The sequence below is a fragment of the Anguilla anguilla genome, chromosome 19, assembly GCF_013347855.1.
Source record: "Anguilla anguilla isolate fAngAng1 chromosome 19, fAngAng1.pri, whole genome shotgun sequence".
NCBI classification, from domain to species: domain Eukaryota; kingdom Metazoa; phylum Chordata; class Actinopteri; order Anguilliformes; family Anguillidae; genus Anguilla; species Anguilla anguilla.
Window position 1 is genome coordinate 3,310,277 of NC_049219.1, and position 17,966 is coordinate 3,328,242.

Consider the following 17,966-nt stretch of genomic DNA (forward strand, 5'->3'; position numbering starts at 1 on the left):
ACGCACATGCACCAGTGCACCCTCACACGCACACACACACACATGCATGCATATGTACGCTCATAACCGTATGTACACACACACACACACTCTCTCTCTCTCTCATACTCAGTCACTTCAACACACACCCTCACTCTCTCACACATACGCACTCACATCCCCAGTCACACACACATTCACACAAACGCACACACACAAGCTCATGCACCCACGCACGCACACATACATGCGTGCAGAGACACAAACACGTGTCAACACACACATTCACATTCCCATACGCATTCACACACATGTATAAACACACACACATTCTCTTACCTATGCACACACACACTGATGTACACTGATGCACACGCACTCACACACCCACGCACGCACACACTCATGCACACACACTCACACACTTACATACACATACACACTCTCTCACACCCGATCACACACGTGCTCACACACACCTACACATGGACACACACAATCTCTCGCACACCAACACACACATTCACCAGTGCACTCTCACGCGCACACACACATGCATACATATGTACACACACTCGTAACCGTATGCACACACACACACACTCTCTCTCGCACTCTCTCATACTCAGTCACTCACACACACACACACACCCTCTCTCTCACACACACACACTCACATCCACACACATTCACACAAACGCAAGCACACACACACAAACTCATGCACTCACGCACACACACACAAGCCTGCAGAGACACAAACACGTGTCAATACACACACTTCTCAGTGTCCCTCTCCTAACTGGAGTAGAGACACACATGTGCGCACACACAAACATGCACACACACACATATATGTATATATACACACTCATGTACACATACACACACTCAATCACACACTCACACACACACACACACACACACACACACTCACACACACATATATATGTATATATACACACTCTCATGTACACATACACACACTCAATCACACACTCACACACACACACTCACACACACGCACACACACATATATACACACACACACACTCATATACACACACACACATTTATATACACACACAATCATATACACATACACACACACTCAGTCACACACTCACACACATATATACACACACTCATATGCACCTAGACTCGCACACATGCACTCACACACCTACACACCCTCTCACACACCCAGTCACACAAACACACCCTCTCTCTCACATACACTCCATCACACACACACATACTCTCACACACACCCTTTCTCTCTGTCATGCACACGCACTCACAAATACATACACTCATGTTTACTCATGCACACGCAGACCTATGCACGCACACTCTCTCACACCCAGTCACTCACACACACCTACACACGGACACACACAATCTCACACGCACACACACACGCGCAAGCAAACATACACACGCTCATACTACCCGTATGCACACACACACACTCTCATTCCCATACGCACGCACGCACACACATGTATTAACACACACATTCTCTTACCCATACGCACACACACACACACACATACTCATGCACTCACACATGCACACACATGCATACACATACATGCGTGCACACACCATATACACATGTATACACAAACATTCTGACACCCATACATACACACACACGTATAAACACACACACATTCACAAAGGCACTCTCACGCACACACACATACACATACATACACTCATTCTCTTGCACGCACACACACTCAAATAAACAATCACACACACATTCACACAAACGCATGCACACACACTTTCTCTTCCCCATACACACACGCGCCCGTGTGTACACACACACATACTCATGCACTCAATCATACTCTCACACATGCACACACACATACATGCGTGCACACGCACACACATTCTCTTACCCATACACACACACAACCCGGGCACACACATACTCATGCACTCACACACATACACACACATGTTCACATCCACAGTCACTCCCACAAACGTACGCATGCATGCACACACATTCACAAATTCACGCGCACACAAACACACTCTCACCCGATCACACCTTCTTAGCTGTCCATTGTGTTCGATGATGACGCTTGCTCCGAGGGATGGGGGGGATGGGGTGGGTGGGGGGGGCGGTTCAGCGTCGTTGACGCTGGTGCCACTTCATGTGGCTGTGGAGGCCGATGCGTGAGCCACACACTCGTCCACAGCTGGGGCAAGGGAGCCCAGATGTTGGGGCAATGCCGGCAGCCCTCTGGTGTCGTTGGGCACGTCTTTCGGTCCTCCTCTGTTGGATGGTGTAATGTATTTGCTCGGTCACTCTGCCCAATATTATAACTCCTGTACATAAGAGTAATATCTTTTAGCAGTTCAGGTTAAGCACTTGCTGTCTAAATGTGATATTTTTTTACATTTCAATACATTTATATTGCAGATGTTCAAGGTGTGTTTATGTACTTTTGATTATTAAAACATTAATATAACATTGAGAGTAATAATGCCAAAAGATGGCAGTGTAAAATGTTTTTGAAGTAATAATTCTATCTGCTGTATCTGCATATTTTTTAAAAGAATCCAGTGGCAAACTCCTCCACTTAAATGTGCATTTTACTAGTTTTTATAGTTGCTTTCATTCATTTTCACAAGAGTTCCAATGTGCAAATTTCTGTTGGCAAATGCAGCTGATAGGGAGAATGCAGAATGATCACTGCAGTGTACTTATTTCCTTCCATTACTGTAAACAATGATGGATTGAGTTTCCTTATTAATTCTTTTAGGATTTTCTTTTTTTTTTTTTTTTTTTTTGTTTAATTTTCTGTATTTTCAGACAATAATATGCAATGATTAAACCTGAATTATTAAAATATCAAATGTTTTGCTGTTGTGATTTATTATTGTGTGATGTATTGAACTCCTGTGACACAGTAGTACTTATTTCATATTCTGTATGGGATTATGTTTGGGCTCAATTTGAGTAGATCAGCATGGGGCTAAAATATGCAGTTGAAGCAATGACATTCATCTACAGTAGTGGAAATAAAATCCATTATAAGAGAAGTTGTGTAGTGTCTGATGAATGCTTGCTTCTGTTGCTGTAGTGTAACCACAACTCAATACATTTTGAAAAGGCACTGCTTGTCTATTGAGCTGGTATGTTTATGTTACCTCTCAAATAAATGGTTTTCCTGAAGGTTTGACCTGGATCTGCTGCACATCAGTTGAATGGATTAGACCACCAAGCCAAAATCAGGGCAGAAGTGTGGTTTGCATGACATCCAGTCTCTGAGATGTTCCTTTGACCCTACAATTTTTTCAGATGCATTTCTGATATCTGCAGTCACACATTACAAATGCATTACAGTATGTTATGATTGCTTTGGCTCAATGTGGAAAACTCAATTTGCCAAACTGACTGGCAAAATTCTTACCCTAAGACACTAATTGCAGTACCTACCCACAAAGTGCACAACTCTAAATCACACTCAGTTTTCACAATACAGTCGTCTCGTATTAGTACAATGTTCCAATGCTTATTGCTAGACATGCAGATTGTGAAATTAAATCAAGATGTTTGCAATTCTGTCTCATCACTTCCAGCAACATTGCCCAGGTGAGTCACATTGCAGCACGATTGGTAATCCCAACATAAAAGGCAGTTTTACAGCACTACATTCAGCAGTGTCTGACAACATGGAGCAGCCCAATGCAGTTGGTACTGATGGACGGGTCATGGCTGTGGCTGAGGTTGTGGTCAAGCAGGTAGAAGAAATATTGTTGTATCGAATGAATTTAGAGCCACAGTGATTGACCATGACCATGATTGAGCTTTTGGACTGAACATTGATAAGTCAATAATTTACTGCAACATGTGATACTCTAATTACATTGCAGGGTTATGTTGGTGTCATTTTATATTATTTCTGTTCAGTGACGAGCCTGTAAGCCATGCTAATCATTTTTATTAGAGACCGTGCAACTCTGTTTATCCAAAATGCCGGCTTATTCCACATGGGGGAAAATTGCGTTTGTGTTAGGTATTTGTGTGGCAATGTCTGTTCTGTCTGTTCTGATAATGTGATTATTTTTCTTCTATCAGATAAGGCCTGCTGGTGCAAGTGTGTAATGTTGCATTTGTATGTGTTGTTTTTACTGTTTACGTGTCAAATGTCTAGAGTGTAAATGTTTCTGTTTAAATGATTCGTTGAATAACACATATCACCGCTATTTTCACCGACCATGTTAAACGTACTCACTCACCTCCAAGGGCATGCTGATGTTAAACCCATATTCCAATCTGTTTGGAATGACACATTCTGCCTAGTCTGTTCAAACATCAGACATATTTTTAACTCTACATATTGTTTATGCCCTGCACCTGAACAAATTGGATGTGCCCATTCTACTGTACCATCTCCTTTGTAAGCTAAGAAGTTCCTTTAAGCTGACTACATCAGAATCTGTACTACTGGTGTTTTATGAGAGCTGAAAATGTACAACATTGTTAATCAGAAATGATATCTGGGTGGGTAAATTGCTGGATATGCTGTAGAACATACTTTGTCATTGATTTATAAATATACCAGTATATCCTGGGCTTTCACTGATGGTTTAATTGTGGTACATATAGCAGTGGCCTGATATGCATTCTACGTTTGCAGTTTGCTTCTACCTGACTGCTTCCCCCCAGCTGGGAAACAGGGGGGCACAACCCCCCCAGCAGGGAAACAGAGGGACCAACCCCCCAGCAGGAAAACAGCGGGACACAGAAGACACTGGGTCATCCCACCATGGATGGCGCAGGAGAGGTAGCAGGTTTTAGCAGTTTGCTAAGGTGGTCTGGGAGGATGGACAGCGTGGGAAAGTGTGGAGGACCGATCGCTCAGTGGGTCAGACTAGTGGAAGATACGACAAGCCAGGCTTAGCTTCCTGATCAGGGCCAATTATGACACCCTGCCTTCTCCTCAGAACCTGCGCTAATGGTTTGGTGCGGATGAGACCATCCGCTCTGTGCTGCACCCAAACGAGGCCTCCGGCACGTTCTATCAGACTGTGAGATGGCTCCAGCACAGGGACACAGAACAGTGCTCCTTATATGGAGACGTGGTCCTCTCGGGCAAAGCTGGTGCTCCTTATATGGAGACGTGCTCTACTCGGGCGAAGGTGGTGCTCCTTATATGGAGACGTGGTCCTCTCGGGTGAAGGTGGTGCTCCTTATGGAGCTCACCCTCCCATGGGAGGAGGGGGCAGAAGCAGCCTATGAGCGGAATCGCCTGAAGTACTCCGACCTGGCAGCGGAGTGTGAGAGTGTAAGGAGTGTAAGGAGGTCGGTTAGAGAGCGACAGTATATCCAGTGGAGGTGGGACGCTGGGGGTTCACCCGCCAGTCAGTGCTCTACCTTCTGGAGAACACGGGCATGGCAGGGGCAAGGCTGAGGAGGGCAGCTAGAGGGCTGGCCGAGGAAACAGAGAAGGGGGGCTGGCTCAGGGGGGGGGGGGGGGGGGGGGGGGGGGGGGGCTGGCTCAGGGGGGGGGGGGGGGGGGCGGGAGTCGGCAAATACCCACTGCACCCAAAACAAGCAGAGGGCGGCAGCTGGCCATCTGGATCAGTTTGAGCCTCTTTGTGTCCCTGGAGTAGAGGCTCCCAGCCCAGCACACACAGGTGTAGAACAGGACACCGGCCACAATGATCTGGTAGAACATGGCCAGCATCCTGCTACACACACCGAAGGAGCGTAGCCTCCCCAGAAAGAAAAGCCTTCAGTCTAGTAGGGCCTCCAAAGACACAAACCACAGTGTCAAACCATCTATCTATATGATCGGGTGAACATGGTGTATATGTGTTTGTGTGTGTGTTTTTGTGCGTGTGTGTGCATGTTATAAAAATGAGCATCTTCAGTGCATCAACCAGTGCAGTGTTTCTTTGAAATTGCACCCCCATCCTCATGCTAAATGGAATTTAATAAAACCATTATGTGCCGTGGCAGGAGCTTAAAATAGACCTGTGGGCTGTACTGGAATACTGGAAACACAAAGTGGATGCTTTCCGCCATCCGGTGGTCTTGTGACGCTACTACAAGGGACTGAACTCCAGAGGGTGAGACTCAAGGCTGAAGTTGGGAGTTTCTAAATTGTTGACTGCTTACTCCAGTTCCCTCTGTCTAATATAACATTTTTTGTAAAGATCTGATACTAGGCCCTAATTTTTTTTTTTTTTTTTTTTTTTTTTACAATTGAGCACACACTTCTTAACCTTTTTCTGTCTAAACTAAATATAAATTAAATTTATGAAACCAAACATTCTATTATTGATGGCCATTATCAAAGGCAAACTCAGTGTAGACAGATAGGGCTGGCAGTAGCAGCGCCGCAGCAGCAACGCTGGTGGTGTGGACACACACATGCATGCGAGCCGCAGCAGTTCGGCGAGGTAGCCGTCACGCGCAGGCGAGGTAAGCGGTTTAGACCAGGCGTAAGGCAGTGCAGTGTGGGGCCACATAGCTCAGGAGCTAAGAGTGGTTGTCTGGCAGTCGCCCTGAACAGTGTTGAAATTAAAAGATCTTTTATTATCAATGCATGTCTATGTTTGGTTTGCAGTGGAACAAAAAAAAATAATAACTGAATTCATTCGTATTCTACAAAGAGATTCTAAAATAGCTTGGACACAGTTATTGGTACCCTTTAGAACAGTGGTAACCAACCTTTTCAAGCCCAAGATCACTTTTTATTCCAAAATGTAAGCCGAGATCTACCACTCCGATATCTTCCAATTAAAACCCACTTACCACAAGTAAGACTGTTCACTGTCATATTTATTTTTGCAATTTCTGTTACGACAGGCTCTATGTACGTGCATACTCACTCACAAAGAACGACACAGTTATGCACAGTTATCAGTTCAATGCACAATATTCATTATGTTAGTCCTGTAGTTTTATTTTTACTTTTGGAAGCCAAAATAAACATATTGACGCTGAATGCACCTTAACTAACATAACAACATAGATATAGCTGAGGGTTCAGTGAAAAAGAAATCGAAAACGTATTATTTCCACCCGGAATGGGAGCATGAATTTATTTTCACGTCAGCGAATGAGAAGACTATATGCTTCATATTTCCATTCCGGGTGGAAATAATAAGTTTTTTGCTGGACCCTCAACCATAATGATGTTGTTATGTTAGTTAAGGTTGGCACCGCTCGCAACTCCTGCTGTACAAACTGTCAGCGTTAACGTTACTTCCTCAACCCTCGTTACGTGATTTTTTTTTACCCCCACCCACAATTGCATGTAGCCATTCATAGATCTCAGCGTATCAAATAACCAATTCGAGATTGTAAGATAACGTATGACCTATGCATGACTCAAATCAACGAGCCAGAGCTAGGTCTAAAAAGCGTATTAAAACAACCAACCAACCAGAGCATGAAAAAACTTTTTTTTAAAATTATTATTATTTTTTTTTTAGAAGATGTGAAAATGCTAGGGATCGACAGTGAAGGCTTTGAAGATCGACCGGTCGATCGCGATCGGCCTGTTGGTTACCCTTGCTTTAGAAGTTGCAAGAAATAATTGATTTGTAGTGATACTTTAAGCAGTCAATCGTGTTTTAATTAGTATCACAGGCATTTTCAATCTTATAATCATTCATGCAGCCAGTTTAAAAGCAGAAAATTACTATAAATGTTGTGGTTGCAATTGCCGTCGTAGATGTCACAAGGAAATGTCACTAACAAAAGAAAGTTTGCTCTCTTTGCTGTAAGAGCAAAAGAGTGGGAGATGCACTACACTTATCTACTGATTGTAGATAAGATCGCTGTGAGGATGCTTTCCATAGAGGATTACAGCTGCATGCTCCCATATTACTGAAAATGCTGTAGCGGTGGCTAGCTATACGTGCATATCAGCATATGAGGCGTGCTGTGTGCGGTGTGTTGATAGAAGCATACCGCTAGAAGTTAGCTAATTGTTAAATGGTCTACTTACACCACTATATCACCGAGGTTCAGAAAATGTAAGCCTGCATTTGGTTAATTTTATTATGCAAATTATTTTATCTGAAGGTTTCTACGACAGCGATCGTGACCACGACATTTGTTTTGTCTTTGTGTATAGCTATTATTGCAGATAAATTATTGCATTCGTTCAATTTCTCCATCTCCCGCACTCCTCCCCCTTGAAACTTCCCAGCACCTGATGATGAGCTCTTGGACTGGCATGCTTTTTGTATGTCTTTTTTTTCCTCAGCCATGGCATGTTTCTTTTATGTAGCGACACTCACTGGCAATATGCTGCTCGCTCCCGCATCTGTAACAAGCTTTCCGCCACCAGGGCCGGCCACTGGCATAAACACTCTATGCGGTTATTCCACAACTGCTAGGGGTGTCCACACGATCCAATTTTTTATTTTTTTTAGTTAAATGACATTATTTTAAGCATCTATTTAATGGAGTGGTGTTTCCTACCGTACTTCCCCCCCCCACCCCCCACCCCAACCAACCAACATTTTTTCGCCCTCTTGTATTCAGCCGCAGCAGTTCCGTACGTTCAGTGTTTTGTATTAACATTCAGTTGAATCGTTCTCTGTCAGGGCCTCCGTTCATGTCTTTCATCCTCTTCACATGACACCGAAGGGTTTCTTTTATTTTCAAATGCTCAGACATTTAGCACAACTTCTCTTGACAAGCCTTTCTCTCAGACTCCCTTCCCTATGCTCCTCATGGCTACACGTAGTTGTATTCTCAACAATCACATACTGCCCTCTGCTGGTTAGAACAATTATACCTCTTCAGTCTTACTCTATTACATAACAATTTTTATTTTATTTTAGCAGTAATCTGGTATGCAAATGAGCCAGTACTGAACTGACAGTGTATGGCAATGCATGGCCGGGATACACTAAAACACCAGCAACAACTGCAAGTACATGACTTCACAGAGATGACTACATAATGTTATAGGTATAGGTCTGTAGAGTAAATGTATACCCCCTTTCATTTGGTAACAATTTTTAGTTTTGGCAGTAATCTGGTATGCAAATGAGCCAGTAATGAACTGAGAGTATATATCAATGCATGGCCGGGTTATACTAAAACACCAGAAACAATTGCTGGGATTGTGATTTCAAAGAAATTATTGCATAATTTTAAAAAATACGCATTAAAAGTAAAATTGCAGGCTTAATTTAAACCAGCCAAACAGCAAGCTAGTAATTTAAACTAGCCAAATAGCAAGATAGACGCTAGTAGCTAGCGATTGTGAACAAACTGTATCTGAAATGTTTTTAAATAAAGGTAGGCTAAGTCTCTATAAAAAGCTCAGAAACCGTGGTTACTGTAATTACTCTTCCGGACTAATTAACGCTATTAACGTTAATTCGGTGCTTGTATTTTGATAGAAACTCACCGGAAGTTTTTACCGGAACTTATATACGGGAAGTCTAATTGTTGCTTAGCAGCAGCATGAGCAGCCGGCACAGTATATGGCGGTATGTGCTTCTGTTAGCTGACTTGTTTTGTTAAAATTCACAGTGGAAAAGCTATTTGGCAGATGCTGAACAAAACGGCATTGGGTTGCAGCTTCTAGTTGAGGTAAGTTCATTTTTTAGTTAGCGTGGCTAACTTGTGCATTCGTTCCACCTAACCAACCACCTTACAAGTTAGTAGGTACGCTGATTTAGCTAACTTGGTCATAAAATTTCTCACGACCAAGAATGCCTTACTTGTTTACATTCTCGACAGGTGTGACGGTGAAATAAATCTATCGCTGTTAAAAACGCTCAATCTGCTTATAGTACCGCCATAGCTGGGAGTGTTGCAAACCATATAGCGATGCACCCCCTTTAAAAAGGGAAAAGAAAAACTGCAGGCTACATGTGAACTTTCAATATAGACCACTTGTCTGACTTTGACTAAACTGGCTCACGTTTTAGTTAATAAAACTCAAAAGTAACTTAAACATTAAGTTATTACTAGTGGTTTAATAGCCTACTAGTTCAGTAATTTATTATCATTTTCTGGAGCCTACATGAGTATACGTGACGTATGTACGTATGTTGTAAAGAAGTTCAAACATAAGCTTGAGTATATTTTCCGGGAGTGCATAATTGGTCAGAAGTGTACCAAGCACACTTATTTTAAGAAAGTATGCTTCATTAGTGGGCTTATAAAACCTCGTAGTGTCCACCTTGTTAAAGTTCTCTTCAGCCTAAAAGTATTAAAGTACATCTATCATATGCTATCATGAAAGACATCCAAGACATTCTTCACAGCGGTGAGAAATGTTACGACTACGTCAGATACACAGCTAAAATCCACTCGTTTTTTTTTTTTTAAATAGTGTCCTTGCGGGAACGGAGGGTTCGCTCCGTTACAGGCTTTACCCATAGAATGACATAAGAAGAATGCTAGTCTTAATTTTTAAGAGCTATTGTTACTGCAAGTTGTATTTGTGAAGCCAAACCTATATGACTGCAGTTAATGTCTTATAGCTATAGAACATTTTTGCTTGTATGTTAGTAAGCCAGCTAGCTAACATGAATGTGCCATCTGGGCAAGGTGTATAAACCAGAAATAAAACCAGCTAAACCAATTTGTATTATTTAGTCCACATAACATTACGTGTTAGCTAGCTTGCTTACAATCGATTTGCACCCACTTGATTTAATGTGCTCAATGAGAGGAAGTAAATTTTGGCTGGATTCCTCCTTCTTTTGTGACCGTGTGGTAGAGCCTTGACTTTAATTCAAGGCTTTAACGCACTGTCACCCAGTAGGTAGCACACCACCTACATAAGTAATATTCTGCTCTCGGTTCATACCACCTGCAACCAACTTGTTAACATTAAACATTATTGCTGCATTAAACAAAAACATCATCACTGTATTGAATTTGTTGGCGTCCTTATCATCTCATCCTGTCTACGACCTTATGGTAATGATTTCATAGCCTGTATTTAAGAGCAAGACACATTAAGACTAACAAACAAGTTTGTTTCTGTGGCGGGGTGGTGTGGTTAGGGTGCCATCTGGAGGCGGAGATGGAGCGGTTTAGCTGGCACTGCAGCCCCAGGTGTGTACAATTAGCAACAAATTGTCACTGCACACACCTGGGGTTACAGTGCCAGCTAAACCGCTCCCTCTTCGACTGCAGATGGCGCCCTAACCACACCACCCCTCCACAGTTTCATTTCTTGTTTTCATAGTTGAGAATCACATGCTTACAGAACACAAAATAACAAGCTAAAAGGTTTTACGGCTTCTTCCCTCAGAATGGTCAGTGCTGAACTAACGCTGACCACGGATGCATTTCAGATTGAGTACACTGTGTCTGTGTGGGAAATGCACTCGTGTCATTTCAGTTTGAGTATGCTGTGTCTGTGTGGGAAATGCACCATGTGCATTTCAGTTTGAGTACGCTGTGTCTGTGTGGGAAATGCACCGCGTACATTTCAGTTTGAGTACGCTGTGTCTGTGTTTTAAATGCAGCTCAGTGATTGCGCCCTGTGCGTACAGCAGGCCCCTGTTAAAGGCAGTGTGGAGATGAAGGGGGTGCAGAGTGTGGAGTTGGGGACCCTGCTGCAGGTCACCCAGGCCTTGGAGGCGGTGGTGGGCCCGTGCTTCGGTCCGTCCGGGGGCCAGGTCCTCTTCACCCGCGACTCTGGAGAGGTCCTCATCACCAGAGATGGCCGCAGGATCCTTACCTCACTTCGGCTTGACCATCCCGTTGCCAGGTAACAGGCCCCAGACCCTGTTCTCCCTCTTACTGAAATACAGCACAGCCAACAACCTGGGGCTTCTTCCATTCATCCAGCCCAGAAAACGGTTTTTCACCACTACGTCTTACTGCAGTATGGACAGTTCGATGTTGGGGATGTGACGTTTGCACTATAAATGAGAAACGAAAGTATACAAGTGGAAAAAGCTGTTTGAGTAACAGTGTGTAAATAATACTGCATGTATAACAGTGTGTGAAGCATACTGTGTGAGTAACAGTGTGTGAATCATACTGTGTGAGTAACAGTGTGTAAATCATACTGTGTGAGTAACAGTGTGTAAATCATACTGTGTGAGTAACAGTGTGTAAGTTATACTGTGTGAGTAAAAGTGTGTAAATCATACTGTGTGAGTAACAGTGTGTAAATAATACTGTGAGTATCAGTGTGTAAATCATACTGTGTGATTAGCAATGTGTATGAGTAACTGTGTGAATCATATTGTGTGAGTAACAGTGTGTAAATAATACTGCGCAATTAGCAATGTGTATGAGTAACTGCAATTCATACTGTATGAGTAACAGTGTGTCAATTATACTGCGTGAGTAACAGTGTGTAAATAATACTGTGTGATTACCAATGTGTATGAGTAACTGCAATTCATACTGTACGAGTATGCATGAGTAACAGTGTGTAAATAATACTGTGTGATTACCAATGTGTATGAGTAACTGTGTAAATCATACTGTATGAGTAATAGTGAGTAAAAGACTATGGATAGAGATGTGTGTGCTGATAATGGTGTTGTGTTGTGCCTGTGACAGAGTCCTGGTGGGATGTGTATCAGCACACTGTAAGATCACGGGTGATGGAGCCAAGTCCTTCCTTCTCCTGCTGGGGGCGCTTCTGCGGGGTATCCACGGCGACCATCTCCACGGCATTCAGGCCCGCCGCGTGGCTCACATTCTGCTGTCCTTCCAGACGCTCGTTTTGGATGGCGTGATCGGGCAGGGCCTCGCCCCTCGCGCCCTGTCCCTTCTCCAGGACCCCGCCCACCTGCGCCCGCTCACGGACGCCTACTTCCGGGGAAAGACGGCAAGCTCCCACTGGGGGGTCCTGAGCCAGACGGCCTGCGAGTTCTACCGCAGGTGGCGGTGTGAGCAGGACTGCACCGGCGTGACCCTGATCGCCCGCCACTTCGCCGCGCTCCACACGCCCGTACCAGGCCTGCCCGTGAGCCGGTCCCGGGTCCTCGAGGGCCTGGTGATCCACAGAGACTTTGCGGTGCGTTGCCCTGGCGACGGGCCGCTCCGAGCGCTGGCCACAAGCGTGCCGCTCCAGTCCCCTCTGGCGCCCCCTGGCGTCTCTCTGAACCTGGCGAGCGCGGCGCAGGCGCAGAGGTGCTGCGGCGGGGTGGGCGGGAGGGCAGAGCGGGGCGTGGCCTGCCTGCGCAGGCTGAGGGTGGGGCTGCTGCTCTCGGCAGCGAAGCAGTCGGAGCTGGCGCTGGACCTCGCTCGGCGGGCCGGCCTGTCCGTGGTGGAGTGCGTGGACAGTGACGAGCTGGCGCTGTTCTGTCGGCTGGCGGGGGCGGAGCTCTTTGCCGACCCCGGTGACTGGAGCCTGATTGGAGAGGAGCACGTTGCCACGGTGACATTCTGCAAGCCCGTGGTGCTGGGTCCCGACAGGTTGGCCCACGTGGGCTTCCCAGAGGGGCGGGGCTTGGCACCGCACTGCCTGGTTCTGTGCGGGCCCAGTCCCGGCCTGGCGGAGCAGTGCAGCACGGCCTTCTGCGGACTGTTCCGGATGCTTCAGCGCGTGTACGAGCCTGTCCAGTCGCGTCACGGACAGGGTCCTGTCCAATCGCATCACATGCTACGAAATATCAAGGCATCAGGAGAGCGGCCCGGCGTCCATTTTGGGGAAGGGAAAGAAGGAGCATTGGGGACCCGTACCCGAGAAACAGGCCCCGCCTCTTCAGGTGTCCTAATAGAGGCAGGCAGCGTGCTACCAGCAGGGGGCGCGTTTGAGTTCGTACTGCACCACTGCCTCCTGCAGCAGGCCTCCCAGCGGCGCTGCCCCGACCTGCGCGCGGCCTGCCGGCTGGTGGCGGGGGCAGTACTGAGCGTGCCCAGGCGGCTGTACCCCGGCCCACGCTTCCTGGATGCCCAGTCACACTTCCTCAGGGCCTCTGGGGCCGCCCCCCCCAGCTGGAGGGTTCGGGGGCTGGAGTCCCTGGCCTGTAAATACCAGCTCCTCCTCTCCGTCCTGCACACTGCGTCAAGCCTGCTGTCCGTGGACCTCATCCTTCACTCCCACATCCGCAGCCAGGCGGAACACAGCCAGGAGGAGGAAGAGGAGGCAGAAGAGTAGAAATGTTCTGTCAATCCTGTTATTCATTATGCACAAATTTGAATGGCTGTATGTATTTATACAAGTTCCAGGTCCTCCCATGTGATAGTATATTCATACCTTAAGTATGTGAAATTGGGGTGGCAGGTATGCCATCCTGCAAAGTTACGTGTTGGTGGGGTGGCATGCCCCATACATATACAGCACCGAGAGTTTGGCACTTTTCAGGGTTTCCTTACAGAAATAACCACAATGACCACAGACTCAACCCTTAAAAACATTCATTTCTGTACCTTCTGACCTCACACGTCCACACAATAAAGCCCCAAACTTAGTGGACTTTGCGTTTTCTTCTTCCTGCCTGATTACATCATCACAAATGCCCTAGAATAGGTTGCCTCATTGGACATACATACAGGTGCATACGTTTAAAAGACCAAAAATTTGCAGCCCCAACATCTGTTTTCCTCGTAGCTCACTGGGTAGCACGTTTGCCAATGGAACATTATGGACGAGTGACAGACGCAGGTTCAAATCCCCCCTCAGACTCAAGCAAACCTCTAACTCATTAAACTGGCTTGCTAGCTAACTAAAAATCAAACATTTAAGCTATTGCTTTTGCATCGGTTATGTCTTTGCGGGAAACATTTATTTCTGAAATCCAAATAAAATACACCCACTTTAGACAGTTCCGCTTTCTGCATTTTCACTGAGTTTAATGTTAGCTACCTTGTTAACGAGACGACAGACCGAGTGTATTATGTTAGTGGAGATACAGGCGCCTCTGAAATTAAGTACAATCTGTGTTGCAATTCGGTATAGAAACTGGCGCAAGATAATGACTTCCTCACACCAGGTATATCGATTTTCTTTAAGTCAGAATGGTTCACATTCACTGTTGCGCCTGTACTGATAACTACTTTTTAACTACTGTAGCTACCCACATTTCTAAATTAATGTTATCTAGCCCTATAGATCCTCTGCCAATATACAAACAATTAGTAGGTCTGTTGTGTACAATAGCCCATTAAAAAACACTTCAGTCTAAAAAATATGACCTACACCATTTGAACTAATGACCTGCTGACAGTTCTTTGTATGTGTGAGTAACTTGGTGGTTGAGTAACTTGCTGGTTGATGAACTGTGCTTGCATGTGTGAGTAACTTGCTGGTTGAGGAACTGTGCTTGCATTCTAAAGGTTTCAGGTTCGATTTCCAGGTAGGACACGGCTGTTATACCGTAAGCAGAATAATTCACCTGAATTGCTTCAATATGTAGACAGCTGTATAAATTGATACTATGTAAAAATACCAAATATAGTGTGAAATTGCTCTAAATAATGGCGTGTGGTAAAAATGGTTGTAATATCTGGAGTATATTAAAAGGGTTCTGTAGTTACGATTGTTGTCACTGATTATTTTTCCTCCCTGACAGTTAATTTTCTGCCCCATCCCACATCTTCATAGAAGTGCAAGAGAGAGTGTGTGTGTGTGTGGGTTCGTGCGTGTGTGTGTGGGCACATCTGTGTGTGTGCGCAGATGCACACCTGGATTACACCTCTCTGCCCCTGTAATGGACATTTTATGACTACCCTGTACCGACCCTTTATTCCGGGCCATCATCACCGCTGTCCCTCCGATTTATACTATGTATAATTACCACTGAGGCCACTGGTTAGGCAGTATTTATATTACCTATATTCTTATAGTTCTTATAATTACACATACTGCATTATTTATATTTATCACTGCGTTTATTCTGTTTTTATGTTTCGAGACTGTGTTGTATTTTGTGTTAGCACCTTGGACCGTGAGGAACGACATTTCGTTCCCGTATACTATGTATGTGGGAATGACAATTAAACTTGAAACTTGTTTGTGCGCATTTCTGTGCATTTTTTGTGGGCGCACGCATGCGCATCTGTGTGTGCGTGTGCATGTATGCGTGTAAGCGTGCGTTTGTGCGTATGCGCATCTCTGTGTGTGCGTGTGCATGTATGCGTGTAAACGTGCGTTTCTGAGGGATTGGTTATGCTGGCTCAGCGAGGGATTGCTAGAATGTTGACATTTAGCAGAAACTTGTCCAGAGCAACTTCAACACATTTTTTATATATACTGCTTTCCAGAATTATTTTTACACTTGATAAAAGTGAAACAAAAACAAAGGCTCTATAAATAAGCAAGCAATGAGCTATATGTATAACATGTTTAAAAAGGGGGGGTATTTTCTTCAAAATAATAATAATTATTATTATATATATATATAATTATTATTATTATTTTGAAGAAAATATCCCCCTTTTTCAACATGTTATACACATAGCTCATTGAGTTCATTGCCTGCTTATTTATAGAGCCTTCTTTGTTCACTTTTATCAAGTGTAAAAATAATTCTGGAAGGGAGTATATATAAAAAATGTACACCCTTATAATTTTTAATCCATCAAAATCGACATCTTTTTTCAGGTTGGCAAATTCCATGATCACTAAAATTAACTCACCAAACAGAATTCTGAAAGAAGTGTGCCCTTTTTGTTGAAGCTAAGGACGAATGTGGATTGATTACAGACCAAAGTCTTCAAATCTAACATGAGCCGCGATCTCAATATCAACAGGCTTCTGGGAAGGATTGCCAGAAATTAGCTTCTAATTAGGGCAATAAAAACATAAGCCTTGAGTTGCCAAACAGCATTTGGTACCTGTAGTCTTACGGTCAGATAAGAGCAAGTTCAGAAATCCAGTTTTTGACCACGCAGTATCGCATTTGGGTTAGAAGGATCTGTAAAAATTCTACATGGCGACATGCCCTACGATTCAATTAAACACATTTCCAGATTTACGGCATATGAAAGGACTCAATATATAATTCGTAATTATTTTGCTTTTATATTTACCTGACACGTTTATTCTGTGTTGCCCTACTAGTTAGCCTATCTTCAACACAATAGGATGCTTGCAAACAATAAGGGTTATAACCTAAATTTATTCCCGCGTTTAATGTCCACAAAAACCAATAGGGCCTTTGTGAAAAACTAGAGAAAATGTCCAGTTAGATTGTTCTAATGCTTTTTTTTTTTTTAACCTAACACGGATGTTTGATTCTGACGAATTTTCGTTTCACTCATCTTACTTTTTTAACTGAGTGAAAAGGGTGGTCAATATTTTAATTGAAAGGTGTAGCTAATTGTCTAATTACTCGGTCTGATTTTAGAATCAAAGGGTTTGAGTATACGCCCAATATCCGTATTAGTAGGTCTAATGTGTTGCGAAATGATCTCGACAGCTGAATGTTTTGTTCCGTTTCGCTCATATCGCTTTCTCACAGAGGGACAGTAGTTCAACTATTCTCTGAAAATGTACATATGCTAATTTTCTGTGGGTTTATATATTAAATAAATACGTCCTCGTAATACGCGCTCCACTAATGCAATCTACGTCTGTACATTTGCAGGTTTGCCTCCGCGTTTATTCTCTCATTACTGATAGCACTGCAGCTTTCTTCTTCTTTGGGTGAGTACATATTTGTTTATTTAATTGTTTATTTGTTTTGTTATTTATTTTTGCATGACTCGTTTACATGAACCAGTTTCAGTGAATCACAGTGGAGGTACAATTAGAATTATATTTAAATTTACAGCTGTAGTGGAGTGAATCAGCTGGTGTTGGTAACGTGTAAGGGAAATGTCGTTTTGGCTTTAAATTTCTGTGGCTTGAATGGCCTTATGTATGCATGTGTAGCCAATAGGTAACGTTTACCTTTTGTTTTTAAAATTCATTATTGGGTTTGTCCATTCAGTTAGGCCTATAGACCTGAATGTATAGTCACACGAATGCATCCAACTTTGCCATTTTCAGGAAGCTGCAGCAGTCCTGTCTTCTCTGTCTGTTGGGTCCTAAACGTCAGCGCCTCCGCGAAGAGGT

At 44.0% G+C, this 17,966-nt stretch overlaps 1 protein-coding gene and 1 long non-coding RNA gene across 6 annotated transcripts; both read left to right on the forward strand.

The window, feature by feature from the left end:
- Positions 1 to 3,618: 3,618 nt before the first annotated feature.
- LOC118218926 (Bardet-Biedl syndrome 10 protein homolog) lies at positions 3,619 to 14,284 on the forward strand. 5 transcript variants are annotated; one of them, XM_035401695.1, is made up of 3 exons: positions 3,619 to 3,747; positions 4,647 to 4,793; positions 12,521 to 14,284. In XM_035401695.1, exons 1-3 carry the CDS (start codon positions 3,692 to 3,694, stop codon positions 14,064 to 14,066), a joined length of 1,749 nt encoding a protein of 582 aa, XP_035257586.1. In that variant the 5' UTR covers positions 3,619 to 3,691; the 3' UTR covers positions 14,067 to 14,284. The 5 variants fall into 5 exon arrangements, with proteins under 5 accessions (XP_035257586.1, XP_035257590.1, XP_035257588.1 ...); XM_035401697.1 differs by lacking the exons at positions 3,619 to 3,747; positions 4,647 to 4,793 and adding exons at positions 9,357 to 9,574; positions 11,470 to 11,714; XM_035401698.1 differs by lacking the exons at positions 3,619 to 3,747; positions 4,647 to 4,793 and adding exons at positions 9,357 to 9,574; positions 11,500 to 11,714.
- A 2,997-nt stretch (positions 14,285 to 17,281) lies between these two features.
- On the forward strand, positions 17,282 to 17,710 carry LOC118218975. The gene is made up of 3 exons (XR_004763619.1): positions 17,282 to 17,401; positions 17,497 to 17,555; positions 17,683 to 17,710. It is a non-coding gene; the product is annotated as an uncharacterized LOC118218975 (long non-coding RNA).
- The last annotated feature ends 256 nt before the right edge of the window (positions 17,711 to 17,966 follow it).

Excerpts from the sequence above, each read along its gene's own strand:
- LOC118218926 (XM_035401695.1), top strand. The coding sequence starts at position 3,692 with ATGCAGTTGGTACTGATGGACGGGTCATGGCTGTGGCTGAGGTTGTGG. Across the intron at positions 3,748-4,646 it reads CTGAGGTTGTGGTCAAGCAG|TTTGCTTCTACCTGACTGCT; the intron begins GTAGAAGAAATA and ends CTACGTTTGCAG. Across the intron at positions 4,794-12,520 it reads CCATGGATGGCGCAGGAGAG|AGTCCTGGTGGGATGTGTAT; the intron begins GTAGCAGGTTTT and ends TGCCTGTGACAG.